Source organism: Hemiscyllium ocellatum, chromosome 8 (assembly GCF_020745735.1).
Source record: "Hemiscyllium ocellatum isolate sHemOce1 chromosome 8, sHemOce1.pat.X.cur, whole genome shotgun sequence".
Classification (NCBI taxonomy): domain Eukaryota; kingdom Metazoa; phylum Chordata; class Chondrichthyes; order Orectolobiformes; family Hemiscylliidae; genus Hemiscyllium; species Hemiscyllium ocellatum.
The window spans coordinates 104,358,310-104,380,937 of record NC_083408.1 but is presented as its reverse complement, the minus strand read 5'-3'; the positions used below and the strand labels follow the sequence as shown (position 1 = coordinate 104,380,937).

The window sequence follows — 22,628 nt, the reverse complement described above, 5'->3', positions numbered from 1 at the left end:
GGGCTGAAGGAATTAGGAAGAATCCTCCATTGGAAGGCTGGCCAGAAAAAAAGCAGAAGGCAGCAAGTGGGTAATGTTTTGTCTGGTCAGCATCAGAAAGAAGGCTCCAATGCTGCCTGGAAGATTTGAATCACTGCAGAATCACGTTAACCAATGACGATTTGATAAATTTCACCATGCAAGAATTATACTAAAATATTGTCTTATGCAAGTAGTTATAAACTTAATTGAAAAATAATGTGAATCAGTTAGCACTCGAGAAAAAATACCTCTATACCATCAAAAGATAGTTTAATTACTGGTACAAAAGCATCTTCAACAGCCTGCAAAATACAAAGACAGACAGAAGTCAATGCAGTGCATAAATGCAAGAAACTCTACACGTGAAAGTACAATATTTTCCATACTTACCCGTAAGTTCCTCACTTCATCTTGCTGCTTAAGCTTTTCACAAAAGGATGTGAAGAAATCAACTCTTTCAATGTGGCGAGGTGCAACACACAGAGCATCAATATCAGCACCTAAGAGAAAAAGATTCTGTTTTATCATGTATACTTAACATGCTCCTTCTCCAATATCTATCTCAAATTAAGACATTTTCTGATCATAGATCCTTTACTTAAGGATTTACCCTTTCTCGACACATCTCTGAAGGTCTAGATAAGGTCTAGATGGGGCCACCAGAACATGAAGCCCTCCAGCGAGTGTTCAACAAGTCCAAGAGGCAGCACATTGTATTCAGAATTAGTGGCAAACTTCTAGTACAAGCCAAATTGTCAGATTCACATATTAGGTCCAATTGCCTTCTCCATAAAGCAGAGTCAATTTTATTATGACACTCCAACAGCCTAGCTTAGCTAACGCACTGAGACATGGCTTTAACATCCCAGCAGTAACGAAGCACTAAAAATATTAACAACAAAGTACTTCGAAACAGGTTGGGACAAAAATCTTGATGTATCAAGGCAGTTTAATATTTAAACAGAATTCTTCTTCTCAGCTAGCCTCTCGGATAGCAAAGATAATAGAAGAATTGGCCAGTCAGCCCAGAGTCTGCTTCACCATTCAATATATTCATGGCTGATCCTCAAGCTAAACCCCCATTCCCTGCAAACCCCATTATGCCTTTAGTGCCAAGACGTATATTTCTTTCTTAAATACATTCAATAACTTGGTCTTCACGACATGTTCACCTTAAGTGGACACATTCACGTATCAGTTCTGAATGGCCTACACAACAGCCAAAGATTATTCCCAACCAGATGGAACGTTTTCCCCACATTGGCTATCAAGCCTTGTCAGAATTTTCTGTTTCAATAAGATCCCCCACATTCTACTAAACTCTTACTGAATAATTGTCTAATTGATCCAGTATCTCAAATGACAGTCAAAGAATCATCTGAACCTTTGCTGCACTCTGTCTCTGGCAAGCATATCATTTTAGCTAAGCAACAATTTGTGGGCATAACGGTGGTTAGCACTGCTGTCTCTCAGCGCCCGAGACCCGGGTTCAATTCCCGACTCAGGCGACTGACTGTGTGGAGTTTGCACGTTCTCCCCGTGTCTGCGTGGGTTTCCTCCGGGTGCTCCGGTTTCCTCCCACAGTCCAAAGATGTGCGGGTCAGGAATTGGCCATGCTAAATTGCCCGTAGTGTTAGGTATGGGGTAAATGTAGGGGTATGGGTGGGTTGCGCTTCAGCGGGTCGGTGTGGACTTGTAGGGCCGAAGAGCCTGTTTCCACACTAAGTAATCTAATCTAATCTAAAACCAAAACCACAATAATTGTAGCCTCACCACGGTCTGGTTGCAGTTGCAACCAATGTCCTGTGCTCACATACTCTTAACAAAAGTAAGCATTACAATTTCCTTCCTAACTGCTTATTGAACCTGCATGCCTGCTTTCAGTGTCTGGTGCTCAAAGATACCCAAGTCCCTTTGCAAATGTTGGTGTACAATTTGCAATCAAATAAAATTGTCATTCTTTTTCCCTACTAAATCAGAACTTCACATTTATCTATGTTATAATGCACTGATCATTTACCCACCCATCCAAGATTTTTTCCCCTGCTAGAAGTGGGCATCTCTGGCTAGGTCAGCATTTATTGCCCATTTGTAACTGACCAGTGAGTAGTTAAGAGTCAACCACACTGCTGTGGATCTGGAGTCACATGTAGGCTAGATCAGGTAGGCATGACATATTTCCTTTCCTGAAAGGACATTAGTAAACCAGATGGCTCATTAGACCCTTAATTTAAGATTCTTTATTGAATTCAAATTTCACCATCTGCCATGGGTCCCCAGAACATTAGCAGAGTTCCAGGATTAGTCTCGTGATAATACCTCTAGGCCACTGCCTCCCCATGTCTGAATTTCCTTGAAGTGTCTAGAGAGTCAGTCTAACAGCACGGAGACAGGCCCTTTGCCTCAAAGTAGTCCATGCTGACCAAACATGTCCGTCCACACTCACCCTTTTCCCTGCACTTGGCCCATATCCTTTTAATCCTCTCATCCATGTATTTGTCCAAATGCCTCTTAAATGTTATTACAGTAGCCACCTCAACCACTTCCGCTAGCAGTTCATTCCATGTGCGTACCACCCTGTGTAAAGAAAAAGTTGTTCCTCAGGTTCCCTTTTATTCTTCCCCCTTTAACCTTAAAGTGATATCTTCTAGCCCTCAATCTCCAACCCTGGGAAAAAGACAGTGCATTGTTTGGCATGGACTGAAGGGCCTGTTTCCATACTTTATGACTATGATTCACCCCATCCATGTCTCTCATAACTTCTATAAAGGTCTCCCTTAAGAGTCATAGTCAGAGTCATCGAGATGTACAGCATGGAAACAGACCCTTTGGTCCAACCCGTCCATGCCGACCAGATATCCCAACCCAATCTAGTCCCACTTGCCAGCACCTGGCCCATATCCCTCCAAACCCTTCCTATTCATATACTCATCCAAATGCCTCTTAAATGTTGCAATTGTGCCAGACTCCACTCTGGCAGCTCATTCCATACCCGTACTTTTTCTTAACTGAACCCTCAATTTCTTTAGTTATCCAGAATTCCCTACACCTACCAGTCTTTCCTTTCATCCTACCATGAATATACTGTCTACGGACTCTTGTTATCTCATGCTGTAAAGAACAAAGTCACAGTATGTTCAACCTCTCCTGATAATTCACTATTGAGTCCTGGCAACACCCCTGTGCATTTCTTTTGCATTCTTTTCAGTTTAATAACATCCTTCCTACAGCAAGGTGACCAAAACTGAATGCAATACTCCAAAAGCAGCCCCAATGTCTTGGAAAACTGCAACAGAACTTCCCAACTTCTAAAACTCAGTGCCCTGACTCATGAAGGCCAGTATACCAAAAACCTTCTTCACTGCCCTGTCTACCTGTGACTCCACTTTCAAAAGAACGGTGAACCTGAACTCCAAGATCCTGCTGTTCCACTACACTCCTTAATGCCTTACCATTCACCATGAAACCCCTACTTTGATTTGACTTTCCAAAATGTAAGACCTCACACTTAACTACATCTACAGCCTTGCCACTCAATTCATCCTAGCTGTCAGATAGGGACCAAACACCAATGGCTCTGGTATCCCACTTGTCACTGCCTCCCACTCCAAAGGGGATCAATTTATTCCTCCTGTTTCTTAGCTGCTGCTAACCAGTTCTCTATTCATGCGATATTAATACCATGATTTAAAATTCTGAAAACAAGCCTATGTGAGACTCAAGCTTTCTCAAAATCCAAATATCACAATTAATGGTTCTCTTATCTGTTCTACCAGGTACATGCTGAAAAATCTCATGGGTTGTCAAATATGATGTCTTTTTCACAAATCCACATCAACTTTCGTTGATCATTGGTAGTTTCTAAGTGTTTTGTTATTGGATCTTTGTAAACGTTGATGCATTCTTCACTTTGTGGATCCTGAGTTGACTGTAAAGATTTCAAAGCAGGATCAACCCACACTGCCACAGGTAAAGTTTGAGGTGGTGCATGGTACAATCACATTTTCTTTTGCATTGATGTTTAGCTTCCACCTGAATACTTGAAATACTCAATGGCTAGCAACTTCAGTTGTTTCCAGTTGGGATAGTCTCAGGCAAGAGATTTAAATGGCTTGTTGGGATGCTATTTCTTTTCTCCCAGGAAGGCTTTCAGGACATCCGAGAACTATTTTCTGTGCACTCTTGATAATCAGATCCTGTCAAAGCGCAGAATTATGTTTTGTGGATGATGCAGCCTGTAACTCAACATTACAGGATCTCATGCTTGTGTCGCTGGGCCTGAGAGCACACACTGATAGGATAGGGGCTCTGCCACTGTATTTGCAGGATTCTAGAGATATCGCTGGTGATATTTCTCTACGGTGTCTTGAAACAATCTGATTCACTCCATGTGACATCAGGGAATGGTCAAAGGTCAATGGGTACAACAAAGGCTGGGGGGGTCTACAACATCCCATTTGTCATACTGAAGACATGCTAGATTGAGATTACAGTTTGCAAAACTGCTCTAGTACAGCAGAATACTTGTATCCTCTGCCAAAAGTGATTAAGAGCCCTGGTATTCTCAGTCAACCAAAGTACAAAGCAAATCCAATTAGACCAATTGCTGTCCAAACATTTACTCAAATCATGGTGCAAAATGAAGAAAAATATTAATAGTGCCGTCAAATGACAAGAATCCACTGTGATGTTCAGTGTGGACTTGTTCACCAGTATTTAGCTCAGGTCTCATTACAACCTTGATCCAAACATGTTATCAAGGGAATTCAGTTGTATTTGACAGCATATGGCATCAACGAATCCTAACAAAATTAAAGTCAATGAGAATCAAGGGGAAAATTGCACACTGGATAGAGTCAAACCTAGCATAAAAATGATGCTGGTTTTGAAAAAGGGCTTTGCAAGGTAGTTTTGCCCTAGGGTCAACCACATTTAATTAGTTCAATGACCTTAAATGAACTTATCCTAAGTTCAGAGTGACATGTCATCAGATATTTGCACCATTCAGGAATATTTGCAACATCTCATATAATGAAGTAGTAATTCATGCCTGTATTCCGCAAAAAACTCTGGTCAACGTGCAAGCTGGACTGAAACTACCAAGAAATATTCATGTCACAGATACTAGCCAACATCCATCTAACCATCTTCCTTGGCACTGCCACAGAATCTCTTACCAACATCCTAGTGGTTACCATTGACAGGAAATATATAGCTGGACCAGTCTTACAAATATCATGGCTACAAAAACAGACCAGAATCCTACAGTGAGCAATTTAGACCTAGACTCCTCAAAGCCTGTCCACTATCTACAAGGCACAAATGTGATATAACACACTCCTTGCCTGGATGAGTGCAGCTCCAATTATGCTCAGAACTCAACCTACTGATATGCTCCCAATATACCAATTAACCCCACAATTGTAACAGTGCTTAAGTTTAGAATACTTTGGACCTGCTGGTTTAAATATTGAGTTAAAGATGGTGGTTCTACAATCAGCTCTCAGACTCATAACTGCCTGGACATTATGTTTGGCGAAGGCTAAAAAGGAAGTGCAAGTAGTTCATGCTTTGAGACAAGGGCTGCAGTCTGAGTACATAAGTCTCCCAAAGACCCAAAAAGGTAAAGGTTGTCAACAGTCATGCCGTAAACAGTCCACTTACTTCTAACGGCTAGAGACACCTTGGTTCAAGCATTGCTATCTAGATATAATGAACACGGCAGACGTAAATATTTTTGAGGTTAGGTGACAGATTGATTTGCAGGCAATAGAGATCACAGATGGCACAGATCCTGTGTGGTCAGTGAGTAAAAGGTTGCTTGACGTTACAAGTTACCAAGGTAAAAACAATGACTGCAGATGCAAATAACCATCAGATGTGGAAAAGGACATCATGTTGAAAGACATGCACTCTGTAGTCACCCAAGGATTGAGATTTATCTTATGGCCAGGGAAAGAATAATCTGAAAAGAAATTCACCATTTGTAGTCAAGTAAAAAAAAAGCTTTCCAAAAAAGTGGGGATAAAGCGAGTGGAAACTTTTAATCAAGAAATAACTTTGAACAGATGAGAATACAAGGGAAACTGGGAACCATGAACTGCCTCCAAAAATGACATTTCCATGAGAAATGCAATATGCACAAAACTTACTATAAGACAAATTTCCCTAATTATGCTTTAGAGCAAACAGGTGTCTAGAAGAACGAAGCAGCATTTAGCCAGTGCTTTTAGTTATTTGACACAGTAAAAATTTGAAGTTTCAGTGTGAAACCTTACTGTGTCATGCTTTCAATTAGTAACTGAAAGTTAGAAAGTTTTGAGAAGATTTGTAGCTCAGGCGGAGGTTCTGGATGTCAGTTTACTCGCTGAGCTGGAAGGTTCATTGCCAGAAGTTTCGTCACCCTACTAGGTAACATCTTCAGCGAGCCTCCAGACTAAGCACTGCTGGGTTTTCCTATATTTGGGTTTCCTTGGGTGGATGATGCCATTTCCTGTGGTAATGTCATTTCCTGTTCTTTTTTTCTTTAGAGGCTGGTTAATGGGATCCAAGTCAAAGTAAATGACATTAGTTTGGCTCGTTATCTGTATAGGGTCTTTCAAGTTCATTAAGTTGTTATTTTGATGTGTTGATGGGTTTGTGGGCTACCATGATGCCAAGGGGTCTGAATAGTCTAGCAGTCATTTCTGTGATGTCTTTCATGTAAGGGAGAGTGACTAGGATTTCTGGATGTGTTTTGTCTGCTTGTTTGGGTTTGTTGCTGAGAAATCAGCGGACTGTGCTCATTGGGTATCCATTCTTTTTGAATAGATTGATTTTCCTCTGCTCTGCTTCGTTCCTCTGTGCTGCAGTGTGGTGGCTTGTTGAAATAACATCCTGATGCAGCTTCATTTGTAGGTGTTGGGATGATTGCTTCTATAGTTCAATATTTGGTCGTATGAGTAGTTTGCCTGTAGATGCTGGTTTGAAGTTCCCCATTGACTGTTCGTTCTACAGTGACATCTAGAAATGGTTGTTTTCCTCCTCTTTAGTGAATTTTATGCCAGTAAGGGTATTATTGATGGTCTTGGAAGGTTTACTCTAACTTGTTTAGTTTAGTGATGACATCCATTTAGCAGATCCAGATTTTGGGATGGATGGTTGGCAGAACTGTTTGTTCCAGTCTCTGCATTATTACCTCTGCTAAGATTCCCGATATCAGAAATCCCATGGGTGTTCCGTTCATTTGTCTGTAGGTTTTGTTGTTGAGAATCTGGATTTTAAATGTTATTTTTCTCCAGAGCTCGTAACACACTACCTCTGCTACTAGACAAAGTGGCAGCAATGCATGCCATCTACAAACAACATGCCATGATTCCTTTAACAGGACCTTTCAAATCCACAGAGGAGGGGAAGGGTAGATGTTTGGGGAAACAGCACCACCTGGAGGTGGTCCTTTACATTATACACTACACTGGCTTGTAACACACCATTACTTCATTGTCACAGGGTAAAAAATATGAAACCTCCTCCATCAAAATACCTACACTAACTCAATTCCTACATTTTCAGAAGGCAGCTCACCATCTCAAAGCAATCACCTGTTTTGTAGAATGAAAAAAGCCTGAAGCAAATTACTAAAATCACATTTGATAATTTAATTCAGGAAAACAAAAAAAAATTCCAGCCTATGTATGCAAAGATCACCTGGAGCTCCCCAATCATACTAAAAATAAAAAATTTTACATGGAAACAAAAACCTTAAGCAGCTTAAAAAGCTTAACCCTTCTCATTTATTACTTGTCAACAACTTAAAAACTCTGCATTTCATTTTTTTGCTCCATGGACTGTTACACCACATGTATTCACTGAGGATACCCACTGCCAAATCAATCAATCATACTTTCCACAGGACACTGAATTTCCCTTTTTGCCCCCTCACTCACCCTCTGCCCTCATTTACAACCAGTTACATTAACTTCTGCTAGCTCTTATCAAAAAGGTCTAGAATCTGAAACATTTAGTTTTGTTTAATTCTTAATCCAGAGATGCTGCCTCAGCTGAGTACATCCAGTATTTTAGTATTCTAGTAAGTTGGCCCACTTACTACTATTTTTGCTGCCCCATGACTTAAAAAGTGAAATTTAAGTTTTCAAAATTTACCAGGACAAAAAGTTATTTTGAATTCATTCAAAATCCTGGTTCTTCATTGGTCTAAAATGAATCTAATGGAATCAAATCTTTCAATCTTTCAAACATGAGTAGTTTCAATGCTCAGTGGTCAAATCGAGCTGAGAACCAGACTGAAGGAATTTGCATGAAGATCCTGATCAGCTAGGCTTTAAACACTATTCGTTAAATATACCAATTAATCCAAAACTGGATTCTTGTTCCCTCTGCTGTACTTCCTACTGCTGCATTATTCATTCATGCAATTTTTAATGATACCCAGAAACAAGTTATTAAAGGCTTGAGCTTTAGCCAATACTGGTGGATCAACAGTAGCTTTGTCCAAAGGATTCGAGATAGTGCCAACACCAGACAACTCCATGCGAGCTCCATCCAGCAGACCTAACAAACATTTTTTAATCACTGTTCTACACCTTCCTAGATCTGTAAAAATTACTAATAATTTTTCTTGTTAATGCTGATCTTGCCTAACTCATCCTGTGCAGTGTAACCTTTATGCCTTACTCGATGATCTGTACGTCCTTACTTACTATGACCTGCCAGTACTGCTCGCAAACAAAACTCTTTGTACTTCGGTAGATGTGACAATAGAGAAAAAAAAAATCAGTTTGCTTTCATACATTCATGCCACTGTGGTAATAGGAATCCACAGCTGCAGAAATTCCACTTACTAAAATTATACACCTGCAGGTGTGCAATGACAACATTAATATATACAACGTACCTTTTGTATGCACCCCTAATCTGTAGGAACCAAATGTAAAGATTTTTCCACCAACATTCTCTATTACAGACGATGGAAGATTCTGGAAAGAAGTAAATGATGCTGTAAAGTCAATCAGTATTCACATGTTCAACAAAAGGACAAATTAACCTCACTACTTAAAGTACCTCAATAGGTCCTTCATGTCGTCACAAAATACTTCAATATCTGAAGCAAGCTAACTGCCGCTATACAGGTAGTCAAGGAGCTCCCGTAAATAAGAATTCCAATGAATCTTTTGGATGTAGGTTTGCTCACTAAGCTGAAAGGTTCACTTCCAGACATTATCCTACTGGGTAGCATCTTCAATGGGCCTCAGGCGAAGCAATGCTGAAAATTCCTGCTTTCCATTTATATATTTGGGTTGGTGATGTCATTTCCTGTGGTGAAGTCACTTCCTGTTCCTTTTCTCAGAGGGTGGTAAATGGGGTCTAATTCGATGTGTTTGTTGATAAGAGTGCCGGTCGGAATGCCATGCTTCTAGGAATTCACGTGTGTGTCTTTGTTTGGCTTGCCCTAGGATGGATGTGTTGTCAGTGTCGAAGTGATGTCCTTCCTCATCTGTACGTGAGGATACTTGTGAGAGAGGGTCATTTTTTTTGTGGCTAGTTGGTGTTCATGTATCCTGTTGGCTAGTTTCATTTTTAAAAACGTACAGATGAGGAAGGACACCACTTCGACTTGACAAGACATCCATCCTAGGGCAAGCGAAACTGACACGCATGAGAATTCCTAGAAGCCTGACATTCCGACCGGAACTCTACCAACAAACACATCGATTTAGATTCCATCTATCACCCCCGAGAAAAGAGACAGGAAGTGACTTCATCACAGGAAATAAAATCACCCAACCCAAAGAAATCCAAACATTTTAAATAGAAAGCAGGAATTTTCAACATTGCTTCGCCTGAGGCGTACTGAAGATATTATCTAGTAGGGTAACAAAATGTCCAGAAATGAACTTTGCAGCTCAGCTAGCAAACCTACATCCAAAACCTCAACCTGAGTTACAAATCTTCTCAAAACTCATTAAATGAATGAATCAGCCAATTCAAGGAGATGCAAGCTTAAGGATGCAGATAACCTTAGAGCTTTGCTTCAATTATTGCTATGGACATGTTAAGTCCATTTGAGCAAGACGACAGGGTGTCAAGTTACTAGCAAATTACTAGAATGTCAGCAAAATTATGGTACTCAAATCCTGAAGCAATGCTGGAACACTCATCCACAAATTGTTGGGGGGGGGGGGGGGGGGGGGCAGCAAGTTTGTTACCAATTGAAAAAATATAACAACATTCAACAGATGTAAAAATTTTCCTAAAATCAACAGCAAAGCTAGATTTATTCAGTATACCAAATTTGAGCTCACAGGTCGATGCCACCTCAATATAGGTTTGAGAGCGCTTACACTTCTAGGCATATCTATTGCTTAATCTGTAGTACTTTCCAGAAGTATAGTCTTAGTTTCCTTACCTGTGAATCCCCAAACCTACTGCATGTATTTAACACAACATGCTTTAAATATCTGGCAGTTACATAATTTTAAACATCTTGTCATTTGATTAATTCTCAGGCATGATTTCCAATTTCTTGGGAAGGATTACAAACTTTTTCCACTTGATTAACACAAGCAGCTTATTTACTAAATGGACAAAAATCACAACACCAGATTACAGTCCAATTGGTTTATTTTAAAATAATAGATTTTGGAGCATTGCTCCTTCATCAGGTGTTAAGAGGGACAGACCTTTGACACAATTTATCAGGTCTGTCATGAAACTCATGTGAATGAATTGAACACACAAGATGACTCAAATCTTCAGTGAGAATGGAGGTGCAGGTTTTGATCGATTATATGCAAACCCCAGACTTTTTTTTCCCCAAGTCACTGGCCTGAGCCAACTTCAATGTAATGGTGACACCGCTGCTCAATGTATTTTAGGCATGAGGTTTTATTAAGAGAATGTATCTTTTATTTCCAAAGTCGGAGTTTATAAAATGCCACATTGACTGGCTGTTTACACATTGTGTGTTGTTTGAACAAGACAATGTATCTATAAACAAATTCATTCTACAGATGCGTGTGTGAACGTGCATGCATGAGAGCACGGGAAAACGTGTGCACGCATGCGTATGCGAGAGAGAGAGACAGGGTGAGAGCGAATGTGCATGTGCACATGGTGGTAGTGGTGGGCCGGGGTGAGTGTGCGTGTGTGTTTGAGATGCACTGCAGGAAATAAAAGACAGATGCCAAACAAGACCTCACGCCTGAAATACACTGTCGGACCGGAGGAGTCACCTCCTTTATATTGATTACACCTCAAGTTGAATCAAGACAGTGACTTGAAAGAAATTCTAGGATTTGCATATTAATCAATCGAAACCTGCACCTTCATTCTAAAGTTTTAAGAGCCATCTTATGTGCATTCAATTCATTCACATGAGTTGTATGACCCTTTGATCATTTACTTATAAATTCTGTTCCTAAGGTTTTCCTTTTGCACATACACCCTGATGAATAAATAGCACAATAAAAGCTAGTATTTTCAAATAAACCTGATGGACTATAATCTAGTGTTGTAAGATTTTTGATCTTGTCTAACCCAGTCCAACTCCGGCTCCGCCACATCATTTCAGAAACATGGTTACAGCCTTCACGGAGAAATCTCATCTGTACGGTTTGTTCCAACTGGTAGCTGATACGATGTTGTACTGAACAAAACAAACCCCAGTTAAATCACTGCCCTTACCTTAATTTCACTGGTATCCCGGATCCACTCTTTAACTAAGCTATTAAGTTTTCCCAGAATTGCAATTCTGCAAGATAAGGAGGCAATTAAACTTTCAATAAATGTATCTCAAGTTTTCTTTTCAAAAAGAAAGATTGCTTCTCCTTTCATCATTTTACTTTATAATATTAAATACCTATAACAAGTGAAATTATTGTGGTCAATCCACATTTAATGAAAAATAAGTAGTGCTGTAAATGCTCAAGGGTTACAAACTATCACAGTCAACTTTTCACGCAGACCTGATCTCATCAATATTTGCAACAAGGCTTCCTTTAGTCACAAGCTTGTGATATCATTTGGAAATAAAGCTTTGAGAAAGCCAGTGCTCCAAATTAATTTTAAATCAAAACCTAATAGGGTCAGTCCATCCTGGATGGAGTCTGAAAGGATATCTACAGCTTATAGAGCACAGATCATAACATATAGCAGCAGAATTAAGTCATTCAGCCCACCGAGTCTTCTCTGCCGTCTGATCACGTTTCTCAACTCCATTCTACTGCCAGTGCTGGAACTTTTGATCCCTTACCAGTACAACTTGTGGTATAACGCTCCTTAGAACATGCTGATTCTTCCCAAGTTATAGCAATTTGGGCCAACATCCTCTCATTGCTACAATATGTACAATTAAATTGCACAGCTTTCACAAAGCAGAACACATTACATTAAGAATTTAAGAAAAGATCCAGTCAGTCAAACACAATCTTTCAAAAAGTAACCAACACCACAATCCACTTCTGGTTTGAAATCAATCTAACAGACTGATCTAAAGAAATTTTTGGCATTGGTATATTAGAGGGGAAAATCAGATTAAAAAAGTGAAAGCAATTATTCAGCTGGACATTTATTTTTAATTCCCTCAAAATACAGATATCAGTAGTAAGCCAAAACTTGCCCTAGCCTTGTAGCCAAAAAGAAAGTGTTCACAGAATCCCTAGTGAGGAAGGAGGCCCAACGAGTCTGCATTGACCCTCCAAAGAGCATCCCCATCTAGACTTAGCCCCCCCACCATATCCTGTAACCTCAGACTTAAACCACTTAACTTGCGCATTCCTGAACACTATGGAGAAATGTCAGCACAGTCAATCCACCTAACCTGCACATCTTTGGACTGTGGGAGAAAACCCATTCGAACACTATGCAAACTGCACACAGACTCTATGATCCAAGGCCGGAAACTAACCTGCGTCCCTGACATTGAGAGGCGGCAGTGCTAACCATTGAGCCATCAAGTGTTGGTAAACCATTATCTCAATTAAGAATGTCATTCCATTTCTCCCCATGCCCAACCCTCTCTCATTTATCTCTCCACTCTGCCTCTATTCCTGATGAAAGGCTTTTGCCCGAAACGCTGATTTTCCTGCTCTTCGGATGCTGCCTGACCTGCTGTGCTTTTCCAGAACCATTCTAATCTAGAATATAATCCCATTGTCTAGTCCAGTATTTTGACCCAGCGACAAGGAATGTTGTGAATGTCCAAGTCAGGACATTGCATGATTTGAAGGCAGAGTTCCAACGCACCCGCTACTTGGGAATTTATTGTTTTCAAGACATGGCAAGCTGCTTCAGGGCTCAGGTGGAAAAGACAGTATAAATAATAGATTAAAAGCAAAATGGCAAAACAAAGCACCCTCTAAAATGTTAAAAAAATCTAAGAGCATTAACTAACAAACAGGAATAACAACACTTTATCTGGTGGATTATTATTCTAGACTCAAGGGGACTAGAAAAGGTCAAGCTACAGCAATATAAAATCAGAGTAAAACCACACGGAATGTCAGCAGTTCTAAGCATTATACTTCAGCAGAGGTATACTTGCCTTGGATAAGGTGCAGTGAATAATCAACAGAATGTTGTTTTTTATTCTTTAGTTTGATATCAATATCGTTGCAAGGCCAGCATTAGTTGTCCATTTCCAATCGCTCTTGCAAAGGTTAAAATTACTTCTGAACTTTAAAAGTTAAATTATGATATTACAGTAACTCTGATTTTATACCCTGGAATTTAGAAGAGTCAATATTTGTTTCTTCCAAGTTTCTGTTGATGACATTTAAGAATTTGTGCATCTGGATTTCCACTGTTCTAACATTTCACCATGTACAAAGTACTTTGTTCTGCCCTTTTAGGTAGAAAGTAAATGACATCGTGCATCTGCTGACTGAAAATCATGTATACATTTGTCTACTTGCATCGTCTTCGAAATGACTTTTTGAATTTTACATTTCTATTCACCCAAGTCTTTATAGTTGGCAAATTCTGTCAATATGGCTTTTGGTTTGACATTTTGAAGATAAAGAGAAAAGGCTAGGCAGACAGCAAAAAAACACTATTCAGAATATCGGGAACCATAGAACAGAGTATAAAAGAGCCAGATCTTTCAAAGAAAAAGAGTCTCCAATGGCAATTCACACCAGATCAATTAGTACTTTTAAAACTGAGTGCAATGGCTTTGATCACCGAAAGTAATGGGGATAATAATTAGGTAACAAAGGAGCCACAATCTCATTAAAAAGGTACAAAAGGTGAGGGGCTAAATGCCTACTTCTATCTCATGTATCTAAACATCATATGCTGCAGTTACACAATACGGATACTGGAAGTAGATACCTCAAGCATTCTCATTTAAATTTGGAAAAGCCTACTTGGGAGCGGGAACAAAATACATGAATTAATCACTGATCAGATGCGCTCTGAAACTTTTAGTTAGTGTGGTGCTACAGGGAATGGAAGACCTAAGCACAGTACGTTTAGCAAACAACAACTTTAAAATGTGAGCCAAGAACTCCCACAATCTTCAAACTAGACAAGGCATCGCATTTCATGTGGAAATGACAAACTTACAATTAACAGACTCGCCTGTTCCTGGGAGGAGGGATTCATGAGCGCAAGAACTAAATTTGACTGGCTAAAGCAGCTGGTCAAGTAAACAGAAACTTAACTCAAAGTCAGGATAGCTGGGAAACCAAACTATTTCAAACTCTAAGACTGAAAGCTTCCCTATCACAGCTGATTCTTGGAAAAATTTACCTGTGCTGCAGCTCCTCTTCCTCTTCAAAGACTCCAAAAGGTTTCAATGCTTCAATGAGTTTCTGAGTAAGCACATAATCATTTTCTTTTGGTGAAGCCAAACTAATTGGAGATGTAATGCCATAATGTTTGTGAGTCTGGAGCTGCAGAGATCCTTGATTTGCAGCAGGGCTGTGGACCAAAATAGTATTAAATGTCAAATCATACAATGGTACTTACTATCTATAACAAGATTTCATGTTGGAGCATCATATTTATTAAAAGATTTCAAATACATTTAAACTCAAATGAGTGAAGCATGTTTATTCAAGCATTAGCACCTCACAAAATCACAACTGAAAGAAAGACATTGAAATCGAGTACATGGGACATGGGCTTTGCCAGCAATTGTCCATTCTAACTGCCAATGAGCAATGGTGACATGAGTTCTGCTGCCATTTGTGGGGTGACTACTCACATGGCCATTACATGAGAATTCCAGGAATTTGGCTCAGCAATGCTGAATGGACAACAGATTTTCAAGTCAAAATGGTAGGACTTGGAGGGGAACTTCAGGTGATATCCATACAAGCTTGCTACCCATAGCCTTCAAAATAGACACCATGCAGAGAAGATGCTGTTGATAAGGCCTTGGTGAGCTACTACAGTGCATTATGTGGATGATGCATATTGCTGTCACTTCCTTTGGAAGGAATGCCAATCGAGCAGGCTGTTCTGTCTCAGAGTTGGCTTGTGTTGTAAATGTCCTGACAAATACATAGTCTAAGTCACATTTTTAAGTTGGGCCTTGGGGTTCGTAGAAAAGGCTCTGGAGAGTCAGGTGAGCTACTTACTACAGAATACCCAGATCATGATCTATTCACAACGGTGCAGCTGGTCCAATTACATTTTGGCCAACGATGAAAAATTTGGCAATGTAATTGAACGTCAAGGAGTGGCAGTCAGATTTTAAATGACAGCATAGCATTACTGAGAATTCCCTCTTCCAGTCACTAGCAGTCAAATTTTGCAACAGGTTTGATAGAAGTTCAGCATTATGAAAGCTATGAGGTTATCATTTCAAGAATGTTGTACTAAGACGACATGTCTCAGACTGGCTTTGTTTCTGTTTATAGTCGCCATGGTTGACGCACGCAAATACAAATAGATTACCCAGAACACCCTTGGAGATTCAATTATTTACATTGTTTTCAACATAGAATAGATTCGTATTCTGACAAAAAGCCTATATTTGCTACATATATACTGTAGCTGGCAAACAGAATACAGATTGTCCTCAAAAGTCAACTTAACATTTAATTTTTCTTCTTTGCAAAACTGAGTAAATGTCAAGTTCAGTGCAGATTGGATGTTTCACAAGCATTAAAACAGGAATGACCAAAGAAAACTGTGATCTTTACGAACATTATCTAACTTGCAGGCACCAAGAAATTACATGATCTAATGGTGAACTAATTTTCCCATGACACAAAATCAGTCAACTTGGCACCAGCTGGCAAGATCGAGCAGGATAATAATAGGACTGCAGGTGAGGATGGAAGCACAATGGAAAACAAAGGGGAGGTGATGCATTACCACAAACAATGTTCCCAACAGCTAGCATAGCGTATTAGCAAATTAAAAGTAATTAATAAAAATTGTTTTGCATATGAGCTTTTTAAACCTACATTAAAAAGGTAAACATTTCAGCTGAGCTTAATGCACAACATTGTCTTTTCAGTAGGCTATATAATTTAGCTTAGATCTGAGACATTTCAACTCAGGAACAGAATTAATCTGAGCATCCTCAGAGACAGAACAGTGGCATGATGATGATAGCTCTTGCTTAAACTAGGCAAAAGAAATAACAGAAACAAGAAAATATTGACCACCTTTTCCATGAATTGTGCAGAGTTATGGAGTTTATACTCAGTGTATATGTAGAAGTTGAATTTGATTTTAATTTATTTTTGGTCAAATGTCAACGTGGACTTTTGCAGATACTTCTGAGATAGTTTAGTAGCTTGAATTGGCCCTCAAATTAATTCTGTTGCAATAGAATAAAGAAAAAACTGCTATCACTAAACATTAATTCAAACACAGTTTGTAATGTTAAGGAAACCATACAAATCAAAAGTAATTATAGGCTATGCATCAAAAATATAATAGATTACCCCAATAAAAATGGTGTTAAAATTTGAACTAAATGTTCATTGTTACTGTTGGTAGTTTCAGCAGCAGCATCATCCGACAGCAATCCTCAATTCAGTGGGGGATGTAATGGCCAAGTGGTATTATCACTTGAGTATTAATTCAGAAACTCAGCTAATGTTCTGGGGACCCAGGTTGAAATCCAGCTGGTAGAATTTGAATTCAACAAATTAAGGAGAAGTTGCTGGAAAGCGCTTGACAGGGTTTTTTTTGGGAGGTGGGGTAGCATTCGTTCAGAAGAATTGGGGACATCTGTTCTTAGTATCAACGGATCAGTGTAAATAAAGTGTCAACACTTGTTCACTTGTGCAACGTGTGCCAGTTCTTCCTTCTCATGCCAGAGGCATGCATATTTCAGTGGGATACTGGATAGTTAAATTGCTGGTTTATTTCAAAGACTCTTAAAACTCATACTCAATAGGAAAAGAACTTGTAATTTAATAAGCTGAATGGTATATGCACATAATAGAACAGTCCTGATACATTTAGATGTATACCACACTGAGCAGATTTGAATTTGTGAAACTCCGCTCCCTCATCTTGACTGTGAATGTCTCACTACCCTTGCAGCCTAGGAAAACACAAAGGCTGAAACTTGGAAGATGTTCATCTAAGTGAGAGAGAGAAAACATTCTTCTGTAAATTACATTCAATGACAGAAGGGTTCAAGGGACATAGACAGATAGACAGGACAGAAGCTGGTCAAAAGTTTAACTCTTCATGGTCTGATTTGAGTGTACACTGGCTTGTCATGGATTGAATGTTTGTGTGTTGTTCCCAGGAGTGCAAGACCCAGGAAAGTTATGAATTTAATTTGCATTCTGGGAATCTAGGATAACCAAAGAAACAGCTGCTTCATGGGATAATGATACTGGGCTCTCTTTATGATGTATGAGAAAGCAACTGACTATTTGGCCTGCCTGAATCAAGGTTTCCCACTTTGATGTGCATGTAGCTTAATTAGTCAAACATACACAGACCTATTAATGAGTTTCCCTTCCTCTGCAAACTTTTACCATTTTATTGCTGTTTATCTGATTAAGGACGTGGCTTTTTGTAACTTTAATACCAAATTCTGTATAAAGACAGCTTGTTTGCAGCAATAAGGGGAGTAGCCTGAGAGCGCTCTTGGGGGTAAGAGCTGGCGCCGCTACTCTGCTAAAGGCTTTAGAACCTTAGATCAAACCTGGCTTGTAGTTATCTATGTTATAGTGTAACATTGATGCCATTGGTAAATAAAAGATAATAATTTAAACTAAACTGCCTGTAAATGTTTTATATTCCAGCCTACCACAGAGTACGATTGCCTGGACGAACCAAGAGAGGCTAAAGGTAGAGTCCTTCAGGGATTCCAAGTGGTCTCGAACAGGTACTTTAGCATAACCACCAAATAACAATTACTGATTGTCAAAATAATCCATCTGACTCACTAATATTCTTCACGAAGAAAAGGTCATCCTTACCTGGTCTGATCTACATACGACTCCAGACCCACAGCAGTGTGGTTGACTTTTAACAGCCCTCTGGGCAATTAGGAATGGGCAATAAATGCTGGCCTAGCCAGTGACATTGACATCCCATGAGTAAATTTAAAAAAAAGTTAAGCACATTCAATATTCCATATTTTAGAATTTATTTTGACAATACTGGGATCAAAGTTAACTCCATGTGTTTCTGCCCATTAGTACAAAGCTGTTAATGAAAATACTTAATTTCTATCATCATGAATGTTTTATTCGCTTACCAATTGTTTGATTTTTTTGAATGATGTCTGAGTATTTATTTTTAAATGCAAAAAGGGTTTTAAAATACTTGTAAAACTGACAAGTCAGCACTGGCTGATTTCTATTAGAGTCATAGAGACATACAGCACGGAAACAGACCCTTGGGTCCAACCTGTCATGCCGACCAGATATCCCAACTCAATCTAGTCCCACCTGCCAGCTTCCTGCCCATATCCCTCCAAACCCTTTCTAGTAACATACCCATCCAGATGCCATTTAAATGCGGCATAAGTACCAGTCTCCATTACTTCCTCTGGCAACTCAACCCATACACGTACCACCCTCTGCGTGAAAAAGTTGCCCCTTAGGTCTCTTTTATATCTTTCTGCACCCCCCCCCACCCTAAACCTATGCCCTCTAGTTCTGGACTCACCCACCCCAGGGAAGAGTCTTTATCTAGTTTCCTATCCATATCCCTCAATTTTTATAGACCTCTATGAGGTCACCCATCAGCCTCCTACCCTCTAGGGAAAACAGCCCTAACCTATTCAATCTCTCCAGATAGCTCAAATCCTCCAACCCTGGCAACATCCTTGTAACTCTTTTCTGAACCCATATCATACTACACATTGTCAAAAGGTGAAATTTGAACACAAGAAATGAACAAACTTCTCTGTAAATAGTCCTCCTGGTCTTAAATTGCACACCACTGATTAATTTCTTGCAAATATCAATTGGGTATTCAGCATTTCTAGCTAACATGGGAACTAATGCCTTTACGAAGTTTTCCTTTCAGAAAAGCTTGACACTTGAATATCACCAATGGCTGTAAATTTTATGGCATCTGCCATGAATGATGAAACTACTAAAAAAAAACATATCTTAGAGGTCAGTTGCCAGTAATTTTCAAATTAAATCAAATTAACCAAAGCCTTGTTGCTGACATGGAGAATGGAGGAGTTAACAGAGTACATTACAACCTTTCAAAAAATGCCAGACCTGCTTAGATTTTCCACTTTGTTCTTTATGTCCCTATTTTTAACCATGGAGTTAAAAGCAGCTAAGGCAGCACAGTGGCTCAGTGGTTATCTCTGCTGCCCCTCAGCACCAGGAACCTGGATTCTATTCTGGACATGGGCGACGTGTGTGGGGTTTGCAAATTCTTCCCGTGTCTGCTTGGGTTTCCGCAGAGTGTTCTAGTTTCCTTCCGCAGTCCAAAGATAAGCAATTAGGTGAACTGGCCATGCTAAATGCCCATATAGTGTTCAATCACGTGTAGGTTAGGTGCATTCATCATGGGAAATGTAAGGGAATGGACATGGGTAGTATACTATTTGGAAGGTCGGTGTGGACCTGTTGGGCCAAATGGCCTGTTTCCATACTGTAGGGATTTTATGGAGCTGTTAAAGAGACCCAACAGAGCATTAGACTCAAGAGTAGAAGTAGGCCATTCGGCACATTGAGTCTGTTCCACCAACAATATCATAGCCGATCTAAAAGTGAGTGGAAGGAGAGTAGTGTGGCCCTTAGAACTACTCAAGTTTGAGGTCTTCCATTGGATTTTCTCTCTTCTACAGCAGAAAATATTTCATTTAGGATTGCTTTTGTAACTTTTAAGAGTCCAAAAAAATTAACAATTTAAATCAAATTAGGAGGAAGGAGAGCCAGGTAGTGTTCGGGAGTGAGCCTGTGACTATCGTTCCACATGGCTGTCGAGGGCTCTGGAGAGGAAACGTTCAGGAAGCAGTGGAGGGAAGTGGAATCACGGAGGGTTCCCAGGACTGTATTTGAAAGGCCAAAACCAGGAGACAGAGGGACCAGCATACAGTCGCTCACAGCCAGAGAGGGCTGAGTTGCACAGAGAATCACTGCCTGATACTGGATCTGCTGGGTAGGCTGTTTCAATTTCATTCCTGATTAGCAAGAGTTTTCAAAAATACTGGAAGTTAAGCTAAATATTTGAATTTCAGAATGTAAATCTTAAATGTTTTGCAAACTTCAAACCTAAAGCAGAGGGTAAAGTTAAGGTAGACTTTTTAAAAGGTTGTACTTAGAACTTAATAATGTAAAAGATCGGCGTTAACTTGTCTCAGCACACTGAACTGCAAGAGCGTGCAGATGCAGAGATTGGTTTGAAGTGTGGGTGTTTTTGGCAAGTCCTACTTCGTTAATTGTTAAAGGGGCAAAATGGCAAAGGAGTGGTATGATCCCCCTGTTAGATGGAGATCAGGGAACAGTTGACTGTCCATGGAGACTAAGTCTACAGGAAATATGTTTGGATGCAGCTCATATCAGACCTTTCAGATCATCTACCGGTGTATTTGAAGTCACTGAGTATACAGGAGGTACAGTGTGGATAGTAACTTCAGAGAGGTGGTCACACCACAGGTACAGACAGGTAGATAGGTGACTATCAGGAGAGGTACAGCAAGAGTCTCCTGCATGCTGGCAGGAGGGACTAGATTGGGTTAGCATATCTGGTCGGCACGGATGGGTTGGACCGAAGGGTATGTTTCCATGCTGCACATCTCAATGACTATTCTGTTCTCAAACAAATACATTGTTCTGGATATTGTTGCAAGCAATAGCCTCTCAGAAGAAGAACAGTGACAGTCAGGTCTTGGGCACCACAGCTGGATCTTCGAGGCAGGATGTGTCAGGGTTCAAATGAGCAATTGTGAAAGGGACTCTCCAGTTAGGAAGACAAACAGGTGATCCTGCAAACGTAAGCAAGACTTAAGGATAGTCTGTTGCCTCCCTGGTGCCAGGGTCAAGGACATCTTGCAGCAAATTCTCAAAAGGGGAGTGAATGCAGTCATGGTTTGGTACACATTAGTGCCGGACATGCACTTCATTGCCACAAATTGGCTTTAACGCGATGGATGAACTGGATAATGCTGCTTGGATAACACACACTTTCTACTCGATGGGTATAGCTGTTTTCTATTAGCAATCTTCTACAGTGTGATTTTCTATAGCAGTTTTCCATAACACAATTTTCTGGAGCATGAGGTTGCAGAAGAATGCAATTGTTGCATTGTAGCCAAACGACCTATACCAATGAAACAGATAGAGATGAGGTTCTGCAGAATTACTATAGTAAGCTAAACTGGAGGTTAAAATGTAGGACCTCGATAAGAGGGTCAGGGTGAACTTGAACTAGAGGTGGACTAATTTCAGAGTGTAAGATTTGCTGGGGCGACTTGGGAAGTTATACACTAATATGGAGGCAGGGTGAGGGGATCCTAAGCAGGAGCAAGGAAAGAGAAGGTTGAGGATAATTTCGAAGTTAAGGGAGCAAGTTAAATAGACAAGGCGCACAGTAGAGAATGAAGTAAACTGGAGAATTAAACTGTATTTATTTCAATGCAAGAGGACTCTGGATAATCCAAGATGGAGGACGGGAAAATATTTTTTGGTTGCAACAAGCAGCTCCTTGGAGGTATTTTAGGTTTGGAGGCGATTTCCTTGAATTTCAGGAGCAGCAATTACTGTTTTATATGCTACTGCATAGTTTTAGAACTTGAGAAAAAAAACGTTGGGAAAATTAAACAGTGAAATTCACAACTAATCTTGGAGGAACCTGTTTAGTGAATAGATAAGTGAATATTTTAAGTGTGGTCTTACACTAAGGCTGCAGTAGTGAGTACAGTGGGTTCTTTCTTTATTACATGTTATATTGAGATATTTCTCTTGATTAAACTTTAAAATATAAGCCCTGAATATTAAGTTAGCCTGGAGCAGTGTTTTGTAGAGAAATAAGAGTGAAATTTTCTGGGTCTGTAGACTGAAAGAAACAAAATAGGCTTTTAGTAAAGTGATATGCTCTTCTTGACGTGTGTGCGTGTGCGCACGTGCGCGTGTGTGTGTGACTGAGGATTATATCAGCAATAAATACCATTGATAAATTCGCAACCGGATCGAATGGATCAGTTGAAGAGAGAG

At 39.8% G+C, this 22,628-nt stretch overlaps 1 protein-coding gene across 4 annotated transcripts in view; it reads right to left on the bottom strand.

Annotated features, from left to right (window-relative positions):
* The window catches only part of LOC132818412 (poly(A) polymerase type 3), a 98,722-nt gene that overhangs the window by 57,473 nt on the left and 18,621 nt on the right, over positions 1–22,628 (bottom strand). For all 4 annotated transcript variants that reach the window (XM_060829420.1, XM_060829421.1, XM_060829422.1 and 1 more), the window contains exons 2-6: positions 14,770–14,940; positions 11,704–11,770; positions 8,915–8,996; positions 412–521; positions 270–323 (exon numbers count right to left, since the gene is read on the bottom strand). In XM_060829420.1, coding sequence (XP_060685403.1) covers positions 270–323; positions 412–521; positions 8,915–8,996; positions 11,704–11,770; positions 14,770–14,940 — 484 coding nt within the window. The remainder of the gene's footprint in view (positions 1–269; positions 324–411; positions 522–8,914; positions 8,997–11,703; positions 11,771–14,769; positions 14,941–22,628) is intronic.